General features: G+C 49.6%; 1 protein-coding gene across 2 annotated transcripts; it reads right to left on the bottom strand.

Annotated features, from left to right (window-relative positions):
• Positions 1-17,633: 17,633 nt before the first annotated feature.
• On the bottom strand, positions 17,634-21,600 carry INS (insulin). Of its 2 annotated transcripts, none has more exons than XM_074885062.1 (3): positions 21,522-21,600; positions 20,768-20,971; positions 17,634-17,770 (listed from the first exon to the last, which is right to left on the bottom strand). In XM_074885062.1, exons 1-3 carry the CDS (start codon positions 21,598-21,600, stop codon positions 17,634-17,636), a joined length of 420 nt encoding a protein of 139 aa, XP_074741163.1. The 2 variants fall into 2 exon arrangements, with proteins under 2 accessions (XP_074741163.1, XP_074741164.1); XM_074885063.1 differs by having other exon boundaries at positions 20,768-20,976; positions 21,528-21,556.
• Positions 21,601-23,789: the final 2,189 nt, after the last annotated feature.

The following is a 23,789-nucleotide window of genomic DNA, read 5'->3' as shown; positions in this document are numbered from 1 at the left end:
AATTACAAGGTGAGCAGAATGGGGACTTGAGGTGCATGGTTCAGGTGCTGTGCTTGCAGTGTTACAAAGGTACCCCAGTTTGTAAAGCACATTATATTCTTGTATATCAAGAGTGAGGACAACCAGGAGAAATCAGCCTGCTTTACTGACATGCCCGCCAGATCTGGGCACCAAGACAAGACAAAAGGAGGGCGAGGGCGGGCCATGGGTTTGGGTCTCCTGTCTGAAGAACAGGAGAAAAAGTCATCCCCAGTGAGAACAGAGAGTGATTATCCAGACTCCTATACACAGCTGTTTAGTGGCAGAGGAGTAATCGTACTGGGCCCAGAGCATTTTTCAGTGGCTTTAAGAAAGCGATACCTTTTGTTTTGTACAACCCAGGAACCTGGCAATAACACTGTGTCCTTGCATGCTGCTAAAATATATTGATCCTGGGGCACACTAAACTGTTGGAACAGGAGAGATTCATTGGCAAAAGGGGATGTGATATATGGAAGGTCCCTGTGTGAAATTGAAGTCAAAGAGCTAAGAGTGGGAGAAATAATTCACCTGGGGCCCCTGGTAAACAAGGAGGAAACAAGAGCAGAGGCTGGGCAGGTCTGCTCAGGGCTCCTGACAGCCCTGGGTGAGGAGAGCATTTTGGGGCCGTGCTCCTAGTCCAGAGGGTTTCTGTTGCAGGATTGTTATATGGGCAGGGGAAAAGTGGAATGCCCTTAGGCATCAGCAGAGGACATTTTTTTGGCATGTTCAGAGCAAACGAGGGACTCTCGTAGCAACTCCTGCCCAGGTCTACCAATGCCTTGGAGCACTCATTGGACTTAGGTGTTCAGGAAGGGTGTTGGCAGATGCATCCTGAGGACCTGGAGGGTGCTGAGCATAGCAAAAATGGAGTTATTCCAAGGTAAGTTATTGCACTGTGCCAGAGGAATTTGTGACAGCGGTAAAAGGTACAAGTGTTTTCACCTCTGTTTATATGGAGGACAAACTATGCATTTTTGTGGGCTGGACAGAATTGGTACTGCTGTAGCATCTTTTAAAATTCAATATCCCCAGAGATTAGAGAAAAGCTCCAGCCTGAGCAGCTTTGCTTGTCTCAAGAGGCTGCGGGAAGGAGGATGTGGGGTAGGGAGTTGTCACAGTGGCTGAGGGCGAGGTAGGAATTGGAAAAGCATGAATGATGTTCAGCAAGTGAAACCCAGTGGGTCTGCTTGTCGGCATGCTGTCTGCAGCGCGGCCCAAAAGAAGGAGGTCAAAGGGTCTTAGGGTCAGAGGATGCCAGAAAGGGAGAGAAGTGTCTCCTTTCTCCTCATCATCTGTGGAACACCAAACATCTCTTGGTCATCCCTGGTTGCCAAAGTGGACTCCAGCTCAGCTAACAGCTTCCCAAAAGGGATTTCTGAGAAGGGTGGAATAGGGTAGATAAGAGGAAATGCCTGCCCTCTCCCCAGCTTCTTTTCATTGCAAGGGGAGCCTGGAAGGCTCCAAGTTTTGTCTGATTATTTGTGTCAAAAATGTGCAACAAATACAGTAGCGGAGAAGGAAGATGGGTCTGTGCCTATATTAACAGCTAAGCACATCACCATTTCCTGTTTTCCTTATTTATTTTTTTTTAAAGCATTTCCATGAAAATACTCACTGGAATGCATTAGAGAAGAAAAGGTCCAAGCTCATTTCAGGACCAATAAAAGCTCAAGCAGGTACAATTAGTTTTCCCAAGCACCAGGGGATGAAGTTGGTTCTTTATAGCATTGTGCAAATACGGGTCCATCTACGGAGCAAGCTCTGAGTCAAAACACGTTGCGGGAAGTGGTGGGAAACCCTTTGGACTAGAAGCTCTTTGGGGTGCAGACTGTGCCCCATAGCCATGTCCCTGCAGGGACAGCCTGATGAGGATGCGCTGGGAAGGCAGCACTAGTAGCAGGCATCCTCATGTCCGCCGGGGAGGAGCTGAGCAGTGGGAAGGTGGGCTGCAAGGGTGCCACCCACCCTTGCAGGATGGAGGCCCTCTAAGGGTGTCTGTGTCTCACCCCCCAGCACGGCACCCTCACACACTCTTCTCTGCCCTCACTTGGAAAACTCAGGGTTCACCCTTAAAAATGCTTTATCCTGCCCCTGGGAGCATCAGTACGAACAGGTCAGCCTGGTTGCATGTTGCTGGATTCATGAGTGAAAGCAGGCGAGCTCTTAATAAATTCTTCTTCCTCAAAAAAAGAGACACAGTGGTTGTTGCTGGGGTCCTCTCCAGCAGCTTCAACAGAGCAGATGTCGCTGAGGGGCTGGTGGCAATGCCTGCGATGGGCCGTGCCGGAGGTGGATGCAGTCCTTGCATTGATTTTTCCTTGGTGCAGCTTCCTGGAGAGCTTTCCCTTGGCCTTGTCGCACAGTCGGCTCGCTCAGCAAAGCTGCCCAGGTGAGAGGGGCGGTATTTCCAACCCTCTGCCACATCCTCCAGCGTTCGCTACTGATGCAGCTCATGTATTTCAGACGTGCCCTTTGGAGGCGCGTGCTTTGAGTGCCCGTTCAATACTCTGCAGAAAATCAGACACAAGTGCCAGCTGGAAATATCACCCTGCAATGGGTTATTTTTCCAAGTGCCTGAGAGAGGCAATGGCACTGAACACAGAGGGTGATGGATTTTGGGGAATATACATGGGGCCCTTATTTGCCATGGAGAGGTGGAGTGGTGCAGATACGTCTCTGTTGTGTAATTAATGGCTTTGAAAAAAAAACCCAAGCCTGTTGGCTAAGCCCGAATACCTCTGAGGGGTTCAGGAATCCCAGCTATGTATCTTTCAGGCGTTTCTTCCTCTTTTTTTTTTTTTTTTTTTTTCTTTTTGCATCGCTGCTGTGCTTCAGTGCAGGTCTTTGTTTGCAGCTCTTATTGTTTTTGGGCAGAGGGTTGGGTGGCAGCATCTCCCCCAAGCCAGGGCTTCACCCCTTATCAGGGACCCCTGTCTCCACCTCCAATTTCCAGTCAGGGCAGGGGCCACCCCATCACTCCTTCAGGCTGGGAGCTTTTTTGGGCAGGATAAATGGGCTGCCGGGCCCAGCCACTGGTACCCTCGGCTCTGAGCTGAGCAGTGAAGACCCCAAAGGAGGATGTGGGGCTGAGGTCCCACAGGCAGGCAGCGGTGGACGTGGGAAGAAGGGGCAGCGTGGGGCTCACACAGGGCTCCCGTGCCCCAGGTGCAGCCCTCCTCCGCCACTGCGTCCACACATCACCTTGGGCAAGTCACTTAAGTTCCCTCTGGTTTGCATCTCCACCCATCAGCTCGGGGCAGGAATAAATCTGTCCCCCATTGCCTCGTTCCCTTAGGGACTGGGACTTTCTACACCTACAGCTGGCAGTGGGCATATGGGAGTTTGCATAAAGCCCCCACTGCTTGCACCCTCCCCTCATGCCCATTCCTGAAGCGGGTGGCACAGGGATGCCCTGCGCCCACCTGTGCTGCCACCATCCCCTCCAGACCATGCTGCCCTTGCTGCGGGTGATGGATGCCCACAGGGAGGTAGGAGGTGTGGGTAATTTGTTTTCTCACTTAAACAAAACACTCTCTCATAATCATAACGAAGGAGGGGAGGCAACAGCACTTGGCAAAGCAACTTACACTAAGTGCACTTCACTAGAAATGTTTATACTCTGCCACTGAAAAATCCACTGAGCGCAGCGATAGGGTGGTGCGGCGCTGGCAGAGCAGAGGCAGCTGAGGTGGGGATTGCGCCCCGAGCCAGGTCCCAGCCAGGGTGGGCCTGGGGATGTCACCAGCTCGTCCTGGCAGGAGGCTCCCAGGGTCTCTCACATGGGGACAGCATGTGGAGGGACAGAGGAAAGTGCACGGGGGTGGCTTTGGGCTTTCTGCACATGGCTCCACCTGGGACCACGCACCCTCGAAAGCATCATCTCTCCTTTCTTCTGTTGGCCATCGGGGCTATTTAACCTCCAAGGGCAGGTGTATAGATGGGGTTGGCATCTCCAAGTAGTGTTGTAGGGCAAATAGATACAATGCAATACAGTGTGATGGGGGACAAGCTTTCTTATGGTGCCGATTGTGCTCCAGAAAGGCTCTGGTGGGACAACCAAGAGTTTTGTAGAGATCCCAGCACTCCTGGAGCAGGAGACCTCACAGGGTAGGACCCTTGGGACTGCTAAGCTAATTACTGATTAATAGGAAGGTAACCCCCACCAAAAAAAAGTGCATGTAGCTTTTCAAAACAGCAGCTGGTATGCTTGCATAGCACGTGCAGGCGTGCGTGTGTGTGCACACATGTATTTTTGTGCTGAGGGGGAAGCGAGTGCTTGGCTAAGTAGGTAGAGCCAAATGGCAGGTGATTCAGATGCTACCCCCTATTTCTGGCACCACTTTGGTGGTGCCACTTGAGTCCCCATCTCTTCATCAGCCGAGGATCACAGGCTCCAGAAAGGCCCTCCATGAAGCCCCAGTTCAAGCCCCGAAGTCAACAGGCAAAGGGTTAACCGAATTCCCAAGGCAGGTGGGAACGCGAGTCAGACCGGGTGATATCACAGACATGTTATTTGAAAAGCTAAGAAATTGTGGAATTCCTCACCTAATCCAACTTCCCCACAGTTTAAAGAAAACTGTAATGCAAGATATCGCTATGGCCAGGGGAGACCCCCCACGAACCTTTCCCTGCATAATCCATACGTGGATACGCGCACCGTCAGCCGCCTCCTGTGGCGCTGGGCTTCTAACCCTCCATGAGTTTGCTCCCGGTGAAGCTCGAGGGATGCAGCCCCTACGATCAACCCCCTAATGCCTTGACCCCTACGAGCTGAAGGGGGCCCCTCCATCCCTGCAACATTGCTTGTGTGCTGTGCGTGGCCCTCCCTCACCCTGCAACCCACCCTCTGCCTCTAAGCTGAGCGCAAGGACACGCTGCTCACGCCACAGTAGCCAGAGAGCAATTAAAACACCTGCATGAAAAAATGTTCCATGAGACAACACAAAAATTAGTGGAAATAATGCTCTGGACTTCTGCAGGCCCCAGCTGAGGGCATCCCTAGTCATGAGAGGTGGCTGCGGTGAGTCTCTGCAGCTACGCAAATACCTGGACATGATTAATGATTAGCAAGTGTAATTACAGCAATGGAAATTGCATCCCTGGTTCAAATCTGCCTGCCACTCCTCCCTTTCTTTTTCCAGGTGGGTGTCTTGCTGAGCCATCTCGGTTCACCAGGTAGATCTTCATGCAGAAGAAGATAGTTTTTGCCTGGAAGTAAGTTGCATAGATTTTTGTTTAGACTTTTTTGCATTAAAGGCAACCATTTCAAATATGTACAGATCACACGGGTGTTTTTTAGTCAAAACAAGCACAGTAACCACAAGAGGTGCCAGACTGGAACAACCTCTTCTCCACTAACCTAATCCAAAGGGAAAAAAAAGAAAAGGATGTTTTCCAGAGATAGAATGAATTCCTTTGTCTCTGCGTGTGATATAGGAGAGAGAAAAATCTAGCAACGGATAGCAGGCATCCCCTAAAAGGGACTTTTAGGGGAAAGTTGCTTTCCCTCCAAGAAACCTTAGTGCTGGAGCTAGGGAATGATTTCAGGCCAGACCCACTGGGTCCCACTCCAGGGCTCCTGTCATCAGAGGTGATGAGTGCCTGCAACTGCTGCTCCTTACGAGCTGCCTCGGTATCCCTTTCTGGGTGAACCTCTCTGTTTCCAGTGAGTCAGCCCAGGGGCTTCAGGCTTATTTGGGCAAGCTGAGTACTGCCGTCACTCCCTAATTAACTTACATGAGCATCATCTCATATTTGCCCGAGTCACTGGGGTGCTTCAGGAGCTCCCATCCCAATTCCTTGTTGAGACCTCGCTCGTGTAGGGCAGCAGGTCCTGCCCCAAGCCAGAACCGTCTTGGGGAGGGCAATATTTCCGGGGATGCCTCACTGGTCCTCCCACATGCAGCAATGCAATCGGGGCACAAAACCCCTCCGGTGGCTGATGCCTGTTTCACGGCCGCTTTCTCCCACCCACCGCCGCCCTCGCCGTTCCCGGAGACCCACATGAAAGCAGTAATAGCACTGTCGGGGTATACAAAGTAAAAGATGACTCACTGCGAAGCCTTTGCTCCCACCTTCGGGAGGCAACCAGATAGGGAGTAATCTCCTGGGGAAGGGGGGTGGAATTTAAGTCAGACTGATTTTTTTTTTTTTTTCTGAAAACCTTTCTGAAAACGTTTTAGTCTAAACAACTGGCTTGGGATGTTGGCATTTGGCTTTTAATTAAGCGTGCTTTTCTGGGCACGATTCTGCCAGGATAGCAATGGCTGGAGCCAGGTTCTGGTCTTGGGAGAGAAATCAGTCCCAGGACCCCACAGTAAAATGGGAAACCAGCCCCTGAGCTTCACTAATTGCTTTGGAAGGTCTGCCCTGGCCGATGGGTAACTCATGGGGAGGTGAGAGCCAAGGAACAGTGCTAGTTTGCAAGTGGGCTGTGTGATTTGCACAATCCACCGCAGAAGACTGGGGCAGAAGAAGTGATTTCCACCACGCTTGGAGGGTTTTGGCAGTGGTTCCCACCTTCTGGATTGCTTTTCTCCCTGCTGCTGGCATGTGGCCTCTGGTTACCAAACATGCCAGCCCCTGTGACCTACCTCTCTCTGCCCACCAGTTTCCAGCACCAGGATTGATCCTGTGATGCTTTTAAAAGACCATCTGCAAGGGGCAAGAGCACTGCAAGCTCTTAAGCCCAGAGGGAAGATGGAGCTCCCTTACAGGCAGCAGCATCCCAAACCCGGCTGCCCCTGCACGGGGACTCCCAGAGCTGTGGGGTGGGAGGTGGAGGACACCAACATGAGGCTGCAAGAGCCACTCAGACCAGACACAACAGGCCGTGGGGTGTGAGCACTTCTCTCGGTTTAACCTGGCCGGGCTCCAGCCAGCTTCAGCGTTCGGCGCCTGGCTGAGAAGGCACCGCTGCCACACCTTTACCCAAACAGCGGCTACTTTCTCACCTGCCTCTTCTCCAGCTTTGCCACAGCGCAGGCTGTGGGGACATAACCTCTCAACCACAGCCTTTTTTTTTTATAATACGAGCTGCTCTGGGGCTCTCCGGCAGACCACCACTTCCCCCCGGGGCTTCCTTCCAGGGGCTGTTTCTGGGCTCTGAAGTCACCCTGCTGCAGTTTGTGACTTTGTCAGGGAGGGAAAGCAAAGTGTGCATCCAGGATCCCGAACAGAGCAGGGTAAGACAGCCCTAAAATGAAGTCAGGGGACCTGGTGAGAGGTTTCCCGCAGGACCTTCACTGGTGCATTGAACCTCGCTGTGCCCTGCCGAGTGCCCAAGAAGGGCGCGTACACTGGTGCCCACATCTCTGCTGGGCTGCCCACAGTGTACGTTCTTTGGCAATCAGAAATAGTCAGATAAAATGGTTTGCAGCACAGGTTTTATTACAGAGGCACGGTGTGGTAGCCAAGAGGAAAGGGATCGTTCCAGATCCCTGGGGAATGAAGTCTTCTGCCACTTGTGCACCAGGCATCGGGTGTTGTCACAAAGGGAGTTTGTATTAGCGCATGTGGATGATATTATGGACTAAGACTGATTTGAGAGGGCTACTCATAGCTAAAATGGATTTGATGACAGCTTGGTTCTGCTTGCTGATTTGGAGCTAACCATAACAGAAGTCCAAACAAATCACTGCTTGAGCCATTTTGTACTGATTTTTTTTCCCTATTACTTCACTGAACCCATCGCAGCTTTTGCCATCCCATCTTCCTGAAGGCCTCCCAGTCCCGGTTTGCTGTGAGTGAGAGAGTCTCAGGTTTTGAAGGAGTCGCCCACATCATAGGCAAGTGCTGGGTCTTCTCTCAGATTTTATTTTGTGTAGATATACACTAGAAATACCAGGCCGTCCTAGGTCAAGGCATCGCCACCTAAAAGCTAGGACCAGCTAACAGCACACAACATAGTTGGTGAGGCAGAGAGAGTCTTCTGCTGCAAAGCTGCATGAGATTTCTCTTGACTGCGAGGAAGATTAATTGGAGAGCAAGTGGAGGGAGGAGGGAACTTTTCCTTCCCAGGGATTTATTCTCCTCATTTGATCCTGGCTTTGGGAAGGGAACAGTAACGTCAGCAGGCTGCCTGAGCTGGTGGCAGGGTTCACCGCCACGTCTCAGCTGTGAGGGGGTATGGGCTGCAAAACAGGGTTGTTTTCCAGCAGAAATCTTCACTGCCCCTGGCTCTGCCCTCATCCGTGTATCGCTTTGCTCTGCAGAGGAGCCCCTCACAACAACAGCATCACTCCCGGGTGCCTCCCACACCCCCTCTTTGTAGCATGTAAATACTCACAGTCACCCCCACCTTCTTCTCAGGGGATGAAGCAGAAAGAGGGGCAATGTGTCTGAGGCACCAGCAAGAGCATCAGGCACATAGGAAGCCTCATACAGAGGTTTTGAGCGAAGAAAGGGGGGTTTTCTACATGCCATGGCCAGAACTGTGCCCAGCTGCTCCCAGAGCCAGCACCTGATGCTGGGGTGAGCAACCAGGTCCCACTGAACAAGCTTCATCCTCCATCGATTCAAGTGATGCAAATCTTTTGTGTCGCCAGCTGAACTGTCCCAATGAGTAGCTATCTCTTTCCCACCAAACACCACTCCAGTCCAGACGGGCTTAGCTTCGCCTTCCAGACATTAAATCTCGTAAGGCTTTTGGCCACTGTGCACCACGAGGACTCTTCTCACACCTACCAAGTCTCTTTCAAACTTTTTTTGGTTAAGTAGAGAGAGCTTCCTTGCTCTCCAGTAGAAAGACAGGTTTGAGGCAGGTCAGGTCATGTCACTCCTGCTGCTCTTTTCTGCTTCTTCCCCCAGCTCCCTTTCATCCCTGATGTATTTAGCTGTGAAAATGTGGCCCATTGTCTTTTATCAGGCTTGCAATAGGCTTCGCAAGGGGTGTTAATCAGCCGGTGGTGGTGCTCACCATACACATCTTCCTAACACTCAGTGCTCTGCTTTCCCTACATAATCTCACTCTGCAAGTGATTTAATGACATATTTATCTCATCCACATCAGGATCCCCTGGTGGGCTTGTCCTAACTCAATCCCAGAGACACCTGACTTAGTTACATTACTCTCTCTAGTTACTGATCTGCTTACAGACAAGTTGCAAAATTGCCCATTGATGCTTGAAGAACCTTCCTTTAAAAACCTGGGGGATCCACACAGTTAGGAGGGGACTGGGCACAAGTCTTTGCTGGTGTGCATTTGGGTAACTAATTATATTTCTATTATCGTATGTGAGTGGAGCAGTGCCACCACCACTGAGGCATTTCATGGAGAATAATTTAGACCCTTTTCCTAAGGTAAGAGGCTGTTACAGATACTGACAGATGTTAAGTCTTTACTTCACTAAAGTAACACAAATTAGCTGTGTGTTGCTCTGTTTGGCCTAAATTCAAACGAAGCTCTGGCTGAAATGCTCTGCTGATGGGCAGAGCTGAGCCCGAGCTTCCCACAGCTCCCAGCCCACCGCGTCCCTCCTGGCTCCAGCACTGACATGAGGCACAAGGACTGAGCTGATTTGGGATGGAGGGATAAATTGGTTTGGATATAAAATGCTGTAGGAGTGATTCCTTAATAATTGAGTTGCAGCAATGACTTCAGTTGGTAAGAACGCAAAACCAGAGCTAAATTAATGGGGGAATTTCACTTGACAGCTTGGAGCAGGCATTGCAGAATGACCCAAATCTAAGAGGCTCAAGTGTGTCCCTCACTGGGGATCCTCATCTCTGGCTCACCCAGTACCTGAGGTCTTCAAGGGGAGTCATGGCAGATCCATTCACCCATCCTCTCACAGCTGAGCATCACCAGGCTGGTGGCTGTGCCAGGGAAAACCTTTGTTTCAGCACCTATCACTCCAGCCAGGGTTTAATAAATTTTCCTGGTGCTTCCCAAGCCATCCCGGCGCTCGGCTGGAGCCCTGGGCACTCCCTCTGCTGGCTACAACATCATTTCATAACCACTCATCAGGGCCTCGGCCCCGCTAGGAGGAGATGCGGCCGGGGTAATGGCTATCCCCATCGGCACGATAGCTCATCAAAGCTGTGTCAAGGCTGAGGAGGAGGACGGAGATGCCGTGAAATGCCTTGTGAGCAGGGCGAGAGTGAGGATTTGAGCACCAGCCCTGTGGTAATGCTGGGTGGGGAGACATCCCAGCTTAGTTTGAAACATTAATGTCTGTATTCAAGATATATATCTATGCTCTGACAGTCCTTCATTGCCAGGGCAAGCCAGAAGAGCTCAGGGGTTAGTTGCACAGCACAAGCTCTTTGGGGCAGGATGTTATCGCAGGACTTAAACCTAGGTCTGCTCAAAAGGGGATTTCAGGCTCAAAAACACATGCCCATCCATCCCAAAGCGCTCCATAGGTACATGCTGCATCAGAGAAAATATTGGACAGGTAAGGTTTCCCCAGAGAATACGGCAGACAGGTCCATGGCAGGGTGGCAAGTGAACCGGCAGTGAGGGTGCCCTGGGGTGTGAGATCCGGGCTGGAGGTCCTGGCTTCAAGAGCCCAGAGGTTCAGAAAGGCAACCAAAATCCTTCTTGGAGAAATACCACCTTTAAACAGAGACCAGAGCAAGAGCAGCAGCCACCCAACTCACCATCACCCCAGGTCACTGGCCACACCAGCGAGGGCTGGCATAACTGTCTGGAGCCACCCGTGGGTCGACGGGCAGTTTGCTTGGTCCCATGGCCTTGGTGCAAAGTCTTACGCCAGCATCACATCTCCAGCGAGTTTTTCTCCAACACTTGGCACGGTCTGTGTTTATTAATGTTTCCCCTCTATTCTGGGGGGGTCCCCGGTGCCCATGCCACCTTGCCCTGCCCTAGACGGTGCTGCCAGGCAGCTGCAGGCAGGGGTGCCGGATCCAGCTGTGGGCTGCCCTGCGCTCCATCCCCTGGCAGCAGTTGGGACTGCAGGAGAAGGGAAAGCCGTCGCAGGAATCTGGCTTTAACAGATTCCCAGCATTTTTGTGGTGCCCTATTTGGGTGACAGAGCCACGGATAATTGCTTTGCTCTGAACAGATATGTGAAACCTTAGGATCTTGTCCAGGTTGTGAGGACTGTGAAGCCCAACAGGAGAGGATGAATTCTTCAGGAAAGGTTCCAGAAACTAAAACTGCACACAGGCTAAAGGAAGAAATCAGGATGTAAAAAGCCTTTTTGGAGATGAAGAAGGCACAGTGATGTGAGGTTAACAAGGGCCAAGGCGAATGGCTTGAAAGTTGCTCCCAGTCCTATGTTCTTAAATGGGGTGCACAGCTCTGCGGGGTGAAGATTAAGGACAAGCGTCTCGAGAATGACATCAGGGCTCTGTAGTCAAAACCATAAAGGAAAAATGGGCATGACATCAGTGCTCGGTGCCGCTCACTGTCCCCAGAGTGAGGTCAGTGATCTTGCAGGAGCAAAGGAGCTGCTGGAGGAGCACTTTCCAAGAGGGGCTGCAGCCTTTGGCGGTCCTCCCACCTCCTTGGCATAAACCAGATGCCCCCTCCCCAACCCCAACATGGCTGCATAAGCCAGAAGGCAACCTCATCCCCTCCTCACTGCTGCTTCCTCACCCCCAATGCTTCAGTCAGCCAAAACACATGTGGGTACACAGTGAGGTACTATGGACACCTGCCTTGTAACACCTGCACTGGGACAAGGACTGAAAAATAACCTGTCTACATTTCATCAGAACTCTGTGGGGTCAGAGTTTTCCCTCATTTGGGGTTGAAATTCATTGTTTCAGGACAAGGTGTCAGCATTTGGAAAAATGTGGCCAGTCTTAGGTTGCAGACATTTAAAAAGTGACTGAGAAAGCAATTTCAGAAGCGGGAGAGGAGCACGCGGCAGTTTGCGCCCTGGGTGTGCTTTTACGGGTCTTGAGCTGTTTCACCATGATTTCTCTCTTGCCACTGAAATCAGCAGAAGCTCAGGGGACAAGACAGTATTTATTTGGGATAAGTTTTAGAAATCCCCGCAAATGTTCCCATACCAGGTAGGAAAAGCTGGAACCTTGGGTGTGTGAGATCTGCCAGCAGGCACATCTGCAGAGCCAGGACCCTGCTGGGTCCCAGACTCTGAAGTGAAGGAGGTTTCTGATAAGTGGAAAAAAGGGTAGAATTTTTTTCCATTGAAACTTCCACAGAATGGTTTATCATCAATGTAGGGTGGGTGGTGTCATTTATATTTCCTTTTCTGTTTTCTGATTAGAAAAGAGTAAGCTGCATTATTTTCTGTCAAAAAGTTACATCTCAGAAGTTGGCAGTTCTGTAAAACACACCCACCCCCAAAATCTAGCATTACAAAGCCCAAATGACAACAACCTGGAAATCAAAAGCTGAATTTATTTCTGTTATTAATTTTCTTCCAAAATCTGAAAACGTTTTGTGGGAAATTTCAGTGTGAGCAACCATGCGCATCCTGGAAATCCTGGCATTTACCAGGCAGAAAAAAAGCACCATATTTTGGCCGGCTCTTTCAGCAACAGAAAGAAGGTCAGAGGAGCCCAAATGGTTCGTCAACCTCCCACTGCTGCTCCTGAAGCTGTCTGGGGATGGAGGGAAAGGAGTGAGGCTCAGATCATTTCCTTGTGCACTCCTACGGGCTTTTGCTTCACTTCCCGTTATTGTCCCGGATCTGCTTCTGCCTGCTCTGCCCTACAGGACTGGGAGGATGCGAGAGCCAGCCTGGCATTGGGCTCGGAAAAAAACGGCCTCCTTCCTCCCCATGGCACGCAGGAATAATTCACCCAGAGACAATGTGCTGGCAATGACTTTCCAGATCAATTTATAGCCTGACCTAAAGCTTTCTTCCTGCCCAGGGTGAAAGGAGAAGGAACGAGGGCTATTTTTTGTTCAAAATAGGTGTCTTTGGTGAGGTCGGTCTAAATCAGAGGGCATTTGGGGTGTTAACACTGAATCTGCTCAGTGCATGTTTTCCAACTCAAGTCATCGCTGCAAGTCAGTTATTAAGGAATCACACTGTAGATAAGGAGAGAGGCTGTAAGCAGGTTTAACATTTCCTACAAAGCTGTTAGGATGGTTAAAAAAAAAAATCCCAGCATATAGCCTGGCTATTTCTTATATAAAGTGAATCTGTGAGTTCCCAGGGTAATAGACGCGTTCTTCTATCTGTGGCTTCCCGGAAAAGGAAATAATACAGTCAGATTAGCTCCGGGAAAGTGGCAACCTTCCCTTCCTCTCCAGATAAGCTGGAGCAGCACAGCCCATCCAGCAGCCCGGAGGACATGGTCTGTCACCCAGCCCCCAGGTGCTGGTTGGTGCCCCGCAAGCAACTCCCCTCCATTCCTATTTCTGTGCACATCGCTCCCCTTTCCCGAAAACTGGAGCAGACCCCTTTTAAGTAAGGGTTCAGACACAGGGTAAACAGGGACAATGTTGGTCCTTTCTTTTCTAGGCAATGTTAACAACTCGTTAGCCGGAAGAATTTGTCTTGCAATCCCCTCCGTGGCTCAGCTTTCAATTTTCTATTCAAGCAGCATGAATGAACCCAAGCCTTTATTTGCATTCTCTTCAAATTGCCCTCCACCACGAGCATGAGACCTCTGGAAGTTTGCTGCAAGACTAGCAGAGCCAAGATATTTTAGCCGGGCATGATGCCCCACCGCTACCGCAAAAATCACTTCAAAGCAACTGCTGAGTCAGAATAAAGGGGGCTGGATGCATATGCTTCCCAAGGATCACAATGCAAAGCCCTGCAGGAGGAGGAGCGGAGAGGGAGGTCAATGGATGCAGCATTCCCTGTCCCTGAGTCACTTCTGCAGGAATTCCTAAGATCTGGCATCTCCCAAGCACATCTGAGAGCAGGGAATAGCCTGGGCAAAGGCACAGGGATTTGAGGGGGCCTTTATAAAGAAATTCCATCCTGGACCATAGTTAAGGACACCCTGGGCTGTTGCACATCCTCAGGTTTGGGTGGGGTAGGGGGCTAAAGCTGCCTGCCCTGTCACAGCGCAGGGTCAGCAAGCTGGCAGCATCACGTTTACAAGCCAAGGAGCCGTGTGCTCCTGTGTGGAAAGTGCGTAGGGTTGCCTTCAGGCTTCCTTCCCTGGAGTCCCAGAAAAAAGGGGAAAAGGTACCTTTGTTCTTCTTTGGTCTTCACCTTGATGCAGCTTTTAAAAAGTGAAGAGCTGGCCCTTCATGTTATTTTCAGTTCTGGAAAGCAAAGTGTACTCATAAGGACTTTTTTTCTTTTTTTTTAAGGTTTTCTGCAGCATTTAAATTGATGCAGTATTTTCTCCTGCACCTCCCGGAGAGCGGTGTAGCTCTCCGTATGTTGTACACCTCCAGGACAGCTCTTGCTTTGGGGAGGAAGGGAGCAATGGCAGCTACACATGTACTCTGCAGAGAGCTCAGATTGATGGGGTCCCCAAAGCAGATGTGGGGCCATCCCTCCATCCCTGACCCTAGATGGTCAACACTCCCTCCTCTTCCCTTCACGAAGGGGCCTGCTGATTCCTTTTCCTAGAAGGCACAAAGGCAGGGGAATGGTGGGGAATATCCATCATGGCCTCTTTCTGCTCCTCATCCTTCTCTCTTTTCCTCCAGCCCTGGGTAATCTCCAGCTGGGCCTCCAGTGTGTCCAGACCCCCATCTCACCTAGCCTCCAAAACTACCGAGAAAATATTGGACTGCATCTTGAGCTTGGTAGGAGGGGATGGTCCTGCCCCATCTTAAGATTTCAAAACAATTCCCACTGTGTTTGCTGAAACCTCCTGGAATTTTTCAGCAGCAGGAGATGAGTCCACCCCGGGGTAGCCCAGAGCCTGGCGGTTAGCATGTGGTCTTGGGCAATCAGGCACAGGGGGTGAAATCCCTGCTCTGATGCCTGCAGAGCGGGTACCTGAACCTCCCGCGTCCCTTCATCCCTTTGAATCCTGCTTTGTTAAAACCAGTCCTGTCCTGCGGGAAGCGCCGATTTTGATGAATCAACATTTTCCAGCAAAAAATGTGGCATTTGCAATTTCCCAACCAGTCCTAATTGAGAGCATTCAGAAAAAGCAAACAAACAAACAAGCAAACCAAACAATGGCAAGGACGCAGGAAACAAGCTGGGCATCTCTGAAGAGCTGTCCCTGCCTGAGCATTGCTGCCTGGACAGAAGTGCCAGCAGATAATCAGCTCTGGCATGGAGACAGGAACCCCGTGCTCTGTTGCGGGGAGCTCAACCTTGCTGCAAGTGCCTGCTGGTCCCTTTGGTGCTGAACACGTGTAGGTTATCTCTGTAATGCAAGAAGTATCTCTGATATTATTACAAATAAGGGCTCTAGACCGTTCTGGTCTGCTCCTGTCCTTGGCATGACCCATGTGCCCCATTCCTAGAAAAGCCAGAGGTATCTCCACAGACTTGGCTATATCCCTCTTCTTCCTGCTGTTTCCATCATCACCATGCAGCACTTGGAGAAGTGCTTGTACCAGTCTGGCAGTCAGGCACTCTAGGCTCCTCCTACACCACCTCTTTCTCTTCCAGTATTCATACTTCCAACTTTTCCCATCAGGAGACCTATACAATTTTGTCAGGTAGGTACAGATGGGAGTCTCAGATTTGTACTAGAAAGTCTCTGTCTTGTCTCAGAAGCTCCTCTGCTCACTTGCTTTCCATGGACCTCTGATGCTGAGTGCAGGATCTCAGTCCGAGGTGATGCAGGACAAGACTAGGCGACTCCAACAAGTCTTGGGTTTTCAGCTGTGGAGGGGAGCATTTCTCTTGGATGTGCTTTCCCTCCAGACTGCAAGTGGACCCAACACTCTGCCTTTGGGATCAGGGTGGTATCTCCTTGGAGTGGATGGGTATATGGGATTGCTGGAACTCTGTTGTGTGCCTGAATAGGATGGTGGCCTTACCATGAGTAATAGCTCTTGGCTCTTTGGACTGTACCAGCTAAAAATTATGTGAAGCTTCACCCTCACCTTTGAGTGGATCAGACCACTTTCTCCCTGTTCAGCCTGAGGCTAGTGGTGATACAAAGGAGCTAAACCCTGGAAAAAGTCATGAGTTAAGCATCCTCCTGAGTTCTAAAGTGGAGGGCTCTCAGGGACGGACTGACAGGGAAGATGAAAAAAAGATTTAATGGCCACAAGAACTAGAACTGAGCCAGGCTGAAGGATGAAATTGCTATTCTTTAGCAGCAAATATCTTGCCATGCTTTCATAACCACAAGGTTTTGGCCCAAGTCTGCCTGTCACAGTTACAAGCTGGCAATATTCAACAGGGCCCAGAAGAAGGGGCAATGGAGAGGGATGGAAGGGTGATCGGGGGGGAATAGCACCAGCAGAGCAGCACAGGTGTGGCAACTGCAGTAGGGGGCCCTGTCACGGGCTCTTGGATGCATTAAGGGAGCCCGTATGGAGGGTTACTGCAGGGAATCACTTATGCTTTCTGATTTTTTATTTTATGGCTGTGTCTTCTTCTCAGCAGCTCCTCCGGCTGCTTTTCCAGCCCTTCAGTTTGCAGTGGTTTTGCCAGTTTTGTGCTCATGATAGGAGTGGGAGCAATGCATCCTGGCAGGGAGGAGATGGCAGGTTCCATCTGTGCGGCTCTGATGGAGGCAGTCAGATCAGGTCTGGGACAAGAGGCTGTTAAAACCACAGCCTCCTCTCAGACCAGCTTTCAAAATCTGCCACCAGCACAATGCAGCCCCAGCCACTGCTGCCACGTCTGCTAGGCTGCACTCATCCCACGGGTATCTCCTGCATGGCTTCCACTTCACTGGCACGGGTGTCCCTCAGCAGAGGGGACGTGACCCTTCCCCATGCTCTCTGCTACCCCAGCCAGTTGGCACTGCCATGGCAGCTTTTCCTCCCAGAAAGTGGCAAATTTGGGGCCAGATACTTGAAAGAGGTTTGCTGCAACAGGAGCAGGGATGCTGCCTTGAAATGCTCAGCTCTTGGACAATACACTCAAAACTCCTCTGGATGAAGTCTGCTTTCTGCATGTGACTTGTCAAATACTTGTGAACGACAAGCATGTCACACAGCAGGGACTCTGCCTGGGCCTCCCACGTGAAGAAGGGGGAGCTGGACACACTCTCTAAATTGGCCATGGCAGTCATCCACGATTTTTCTGGGTACAATTAAAAGGTGACTTAATTCTTTGCTTAATCTGAACTGTTTCCATTACACAGCTGAGGAAGTTCGGTCTCCCAGCTGCCTGGCTATATTTGGGCTGTGAACTGCAGGAAGTTGATCAGCGTGACATTGCCACAGATATTCCCCAGTAAAGTTTCCCTAGAATGAGAAATCTTGTTCAAACCTCTCTGCCCTCTCCTCCTTGTGCCCTGGGCACTGAGGGTACTGGATGCTCTGCGTACCCACTCCCGCACTGCATAATCCTCCTCTCTTCCTCCCAGGAAGTTCATTTGGATGGCAGAAGAGTAGTATGAAGTGATGGGTGGCCCCAGGACCTTTTAAGACTGCCTTACCCGAGCACGGATGACAACACCCTAAAGTAAACATCAGTGCCTCTTCCCCAAGACACGGACGCACAAACCAGCACAGTCCTTCAAATAGATCCACAATATTTATTCAATTGTTTTGAAGGTGCAGTAGCATAAGTGCGTGTTTCTACCCGTGGCCCACAAGCTCCCTGCCGCTGGCATCGCTGCTAGTTGCAGTAGTTTTCCAATTGGTAGAGTGAGCACGTGTTGTGGCAGCATTGCTCAACAATCCCTCGCTTCACTTTCTCAAACTCCTCCTGATGGAAAGGCAGCTCTCCTACCTCGCCATGCAAGGGGCCGCTCACTGCCAGGGAAGAAAAAGATAAATTGTGGGACATCACACAGCATCAGCCCTGGCTGTTGAGCCCTGCAGACACCCCTTTTGCAGACACCAGATTTTTAAGCCAGAGTTGGCTGGAAAATAGGGAGGAAGTTGCAAAGGTTTCCCTGGTTTGGTGCTGCTTGTAGCACCTTCAGGCTCTGTGTTTCCTCTCCCAAAATAATCATATGGTGCTCAGAAGGAGCCAAGCTGAGTGGATGTCAGCAGTGTGAGGGACAAACGGATACAGGGGCTTTACTGAGGAAGGTGTGTGGAGAAGAAGAGAAACACTGCACCCTTCCTGGGGTGAGTGGCTAGTAAGGTGATAAAATGGGCTGGTCTGCTCCAGAGAGATGAATTGCTTGGGACTGCAGCTCCCCTTGGGCAGTTACCCACTCTTCTGGGAGCCTGGGCAAACAACTGGGATGTCCACAGGATTGCAAGGACAGTCCAGTCCTGGGGCTGGATGCATTTCCCAGCTGGTCCTGAACAGCCTGCTCCTGTTGGCTGCCTGAATGTAGCCTCAAGCCGATGGCAAAAGCGTTCATGTGTGTCCATGTTCACAGCTGGGGATGAGTTTTGAGAAGAAATGATGAATTGGGGTATTTGGACACAGACAAAACTCAACAGAATGTCTCGTTTGCTGGTGGGAACTTGAAAACTTATGGACAAAACTGTTCAGGTTTTAGTTGCCCAATGAAAATACAGAAAATGGCAAATAAAAGAGATTTTTCCTGTAGGAAGTAAAGAGCTGCTAACAACAAAAAGAAAATGCCTGGAAAGCGAGAATGAGATGTGGTTTCTAGGGCAATATGAAAGTACAGCACAAGATGCAAAATCCCCAAGCCCCCAAAGCATGATGCAATGAACGAGGCACAAGAGTAACAAGAAATCATTATGCTAGTGTGCTAGGAGGAAAATCTAGGAAAGATTTAGTCCAACATTAAGTAGAAGAGGAAATAGCTAGTCAATGTTCTGTGATTTACTTGTCTTCATCCTTCAAGCCAGCTGTGAGCAGACTGTAAACAGAACCAGCTTGTGTGACAAAGAGATGGTGTCTCAGACAAAAGTCCTGGAAAAAGAGGTAGAAAGTCCTCAGATACTTTCAAACTGGTTGGCCCTGATGAAATCCTCTGTACAGTATTTAGAGAATTTGGCTAATGAAACTTCCAACCCATTCATGGTGGTCTTCAGAAATAAATAATCAGAGAAGGAAGCAACTAACCGCCCAGCTGGCTATTCAAAACAAACCATGGCAAACCCTCTGCTGTGACATTACCTTGCTTCACCTTCCAAAGACCTCTCAGACTATTTCACAGGATGGTTACATATGCAGGAGAAGGAGTTGGATACAAATGAAACCAGTGTGTGATGGGAAGAAAAATGGTGGGAGAGGTGTCTCATAGTCAGGGGAGGTTAAGTAATGGTCCATCTTGAAATGAGAGGGTTGAAATGGCTGGGATTTGACAGGGGTCTATTCTTCATCTATTCACAGTCTCCATTAGTTGTTTGGAAGACAGAAAAGGGAGTGTGCTTGTTAGGTTCACAGAAGAGCCAAAGCTGAGAGGAGCTACATGTACCCATCTCCAGGAGAGACATCATTACACCTGGAGCATTACAAGTCCTGGCCCCATCTAGATACAAAGACCACACTGAAGGGCAGATCTCTGGACTGCCTCATCCCACCTGCACTGCCATGCAGACACAAAGTGCTGGACCAGGGGCAGTGACCCAGCACCACAGGGTGTGCAGGCAGGGTGGTCATATCCTCCTGTCTCCTGGCTCTCGCACTTGTCAGTGGTCCAGGAGTCCTAAGAAGGGGAACAAAAGCAGCTCCACCAGCATTTCACCACCATGAAAAAAGAGATGATATAAAGCTGTGGGGGCTGCAAGCCTCTTGAAGGGCAAGATTAGTACTAAAAATTACCTTTGAAACTATAGAAACACTGAAAAGATGGGATGCTGTTCAGTAAGAAATGGGAAAGATGCTGAAGGTAGGCAGGAAGACTGCGTTGCACATCCAAGGCAAGGGTTTAACCGTGGTAGCGGTCCTTCTGGGACTGCTGATCCACCTGAGGGAGGGCCAAGGCATCCAAGGCAGACAGTGATCACTACCAATAAACACTGCAGTGCTGCTTTGAAAAAGGCAAACCACCTGTGTAGACAGGAACATGGTGTGAAAAACATATAATATCGTTCTTCCAGTTTGCTCGCTTTATTTGGCACCGGGAAGGCGTCAGCAGGGGTCTTGTGCACTTCTCCAGGCATCAGGAGTCAGTAAGGATGTGGACCAAATGCAGAACAATTTGCATGGACAGAGACCTAAGAAGGTAGGGGGTGAGTGCAGAGGGGATTTAGCTGAGAGCAGGTTAAAACTAGACATGGGAACAGTCTTCCAATATTTTGAAAAGCAGCCATAAATAAGAAAGGAGTAGACTCTTCCCCATGTCCACTATGGAGAAGACAAGAAATAATTTACAGCAAGGGATGTTCAGGTTAGATATTGAGAAGAAACATGCAAGAAGGTCAGTTAAGCATGCGAACAGGCAGTTTCAGAAGGCAGAAGAAGTTTTCTCACTGGAGATTTTTATGAACATACTAGACAAGCATGGGTCAGGAATAGGATGGGGACAACTGAGCCTGTCTTACGGCAGAAGGTGGTTTCCTGGGTTCCCTCCACCTTTGTTTTGTATGAACACTCCCAGGCTGGTGTAATGGCCACACAAAGAAATAGACAAATAGACAAGTTTGAGCTTTCAGGCACAATTCCTTTTGCCTCATAAATCCTCTTTCCCTGTCTGCCCTCCCATCTGCCTTTTTAACCTGAAGAGCTTTTCATTGGCAATGTGACGCTCTTGGTATGTTAAAGGTATTCCTGGCATTCCCCATCAAGGACATTCCTTGTGTCACTGTCAAAGATAGGCAGTTGTTACATTTTGCATCGCATAGCATACAACTGCATTCACGGTCAGCCTAACTTACCTAGAGGCTGCTCAATGTCCCGGCGGGCTTTGGGGGAGTAGAAGAAACCCCTCTCTCCACACACCAAGTAGAGAGCCTCCACCAAGTGGGAGCCGCAGAGGTGCTGGTTGGCAGCTGCGTGGCTGATCCCGGGGCTGGAAAGAGCAAGAAGGGCCAGGAGAGGCAGCGATCGAATCCAGAGAGCCATGGTGGGCAGGGTGAGGCCTAGGGTTAAGAGGCAGAGGAGACACAGGGAAGTCTAAGAGGAAGAAATAAGTTGTCATCAATTATCTTATGTCCTCCAGCACCTTTGGCATGAAAATGAGACCAAAGTAGCAGATGGACCTTCTGAAGATGCCCTAGCTTGAGAGGGAAGGAAAGCTTTCTGCATCAGGCTTTGCAAATCACAGAAAATGACTAACGATTATAACCAGAACTCTCCCCATCCACAAGTGCACATTGGTCCTGGCCTCCCTGCTGTCTTCCCCCAAAAAAGCCAAACTAGACTGGAAGAGCTATCTCACTGAGCCCTGTAGCATATGTGCCCAGGAGAGCCAAGATCAGCAGACACCTTCAGAGGAAAACCCCTCGCTGCCAAGTCAGAAGGGGCTGTTATTTATGATGATGGCCCCAAAACAGCACAATGTGCTCAAAGACCTGAGGAGACCTCATTTTCCTGGACTAGCAAGCCAGCACCTGTCACCACCACTACATCAACTTAAGAAAACAGCTCTGCAAAACAGGTAGAAGCTAGAAGGGCATGAATCAGACTTACCCAAAGAAGTGGCAGCAAGAGATGGAGAGAAGTTTGCTCTGAGAGTTGGAGACTGTTTGGGTGGTAGTAATATCTCCATTCTCTCTTTCCCGTATTTATATGCTTTACATTAGCCTAAGTGACACAAGAGCTAGCACAAGCCCAACCTCCTCGATGACACTCTAGCCAAATTTTTTGCTGCTTGTGCACATTAATTTCCCTCTACGTAGCATCCACAGGCCTTTATGCAAGTTAAGATAGAAGCAACAGTTTGCAGTTTCCATCTCATTTCATCCGACCTGTTTTTGCTTCCCTGAAGCTCTGTCCTGAGCCATCAGTGACCCTTTTAGCAGGAGATAATGGTGCTATTACAGCTGCAATGATTACTAATGACACTAATGCTGGCAATAGGCACTGCTGGCATTGAGGTGGCTCAACAGCTGTTTCTAAAATGTAAAATTAAAGGCAAACATGTTAATCTGTTTGATTAGTATCACCTTGGAAAGTATGCAGTGACTGAACCGAGTTGTGGGTGAGACCATGCTACTGTCAGGTGTTAGAGGAAGGAAAACACATTATAGTGCTGAGGCTGCCTGCGGCCCCACTCACTGGCCATGCGGAGCACAGCGAGAGACACGCGTCCACAGCTTGGGCTGGGGGAGGAATAACATCTGCATTTTGCAGGAGACCTTGGGTGGTCGTTTTAGCTCAGCATGGGGCTAGAGTTAGAGCATTTGAAATTTTGTATGTGAAAAAATAAGCCTTTGCCCCTTCACGAACTGAAAGGCTGGTCCCCTCCTTCATCTGTCAGGTGCCCCTTCCAACTCCCGTTTGGGATTAAGCAAAGCAGAGACTCAGGCTCTGCCGTTTGCAGGTGAGAGTTCTGAGAACCTCAGCAACTCTCTGGGGCGCTGCCCAAAATTGTGTCTTCAACACCAAGAAAGATTTCTGGTAAATCCCAGTGAAAACTAGGAGATAGCTGATTGTCTTCATTCTGGCTGGTTCACTTTTAATAGGAGATGATGGGCCATGGGTAGTCCACTGGCTTTCATGGGCCTGATTTTGGCAATAGATCTAGCTCCCTCTCTCTTTCACAACATCACCCGATTTTTTTGATACCTCTGTGCTCAACTTTTCTGCCACCAATAGTTTGTTTTATTTTTTTTTTCCCCCTGCCTGAAAAGGACTATTTTAAATGCTGGGGATGACAGACTTCCTATTGCTCTAAATTTTGATACTACGAGTGCTCAGCACCACTGAAAGGAGACATTTTCATGTCTGAACTCTGCTGCTTGTTTAACTTAGAAGAAGCCTCATTCTCCACACACAGTATAAATCAGAAGGAAGCTCACCGAAATCAGCAGAACGCCTTGAGGCTCAAACCAGACCCTTGATTTCTTGAGTAGCCAAAGCAATTCCATCCATCAGCATCTAGGAGGTAGGAAGTCCTATATGCCCCTGTCATGGCTTTAAGTGTGAAGTATCATATGTTTGCTAAATGACTGCGATTGCAAAAAGGCTCATGAGAAGTGCTAAATCTCTGATGAGCATACAGGGAGGGGACTTATTTGCTCAAACGGATGCAAGGCAAGGTTATCAGTTACATCCCCTGCCATGTAGGTCTTTCAGCCTGCCACTAATAAATCCAAGTTGTGATGCTCAACTACAGTTAATAGCATTTCTGCACAATGTGTAACACTATCTCTGTCTCCCTTATCCTCAAAAAAGATATGGGATGTACTTGAATGACCTAGCGATATACCCATGAAGAGGGTCTCAGGTTTCAGCAAGATATGAGTATAGGGTATTCACTTACTCAGACCTTCTTTCTACCGAGAAAAGATGGGGAATTAGCAGCTATACAGGATAAAACCTGGCATTTTACCCAATTTGAAGTAGGTTGTCAAAGCCAGGAGCAGAAGCCTTATGTCACTCACGCTTCCTCCAGAGCAGGGAGCCCACACCCGGCATCTCACACAAAGGAGACAACTTGCAGAATTACCCAACAGATCTCCTTAGCAGTCATTTTCCTGTGGTCACTGGTAGACCTCAGTCCAGTGGTCACCTTGGAAAGGCTCCGGAGCAGGGTGTTCACCCAGGTTAATCACATGCTGAGATTTGCCATTTAGGGTTTTCCCTTTTGCACTTTTGAACATTACCTGAGCTCACCTGAACTCATGTTTTATTGACAGTGGGATTTTGTAAGGAGGGTCCTCTATCTGCTATCTTCTCCCTTCTGGGTACCTTCCCTGATGGGCTTCCCCCTTCCCCAGGGATTACCCCACTGAT

Source organism: Strix uralensis, chromosome 15, assembly GCF_047716275.1.
Source record: "Strix uralensis isolate ZFMK-TIS-50842 chromosome 15, bStrUra1, whole genome shotgun sequence".
NCBI classification, from domain to species: domain Eukaryota; kingdom Metazoa; phylum Chordata; class Aves; order Strigiformes; family Strigidae; genus Strix; species Strix uralensis.
This window is presented reverse-complemented; position numbering and strand designations above follow the sequence as displayed.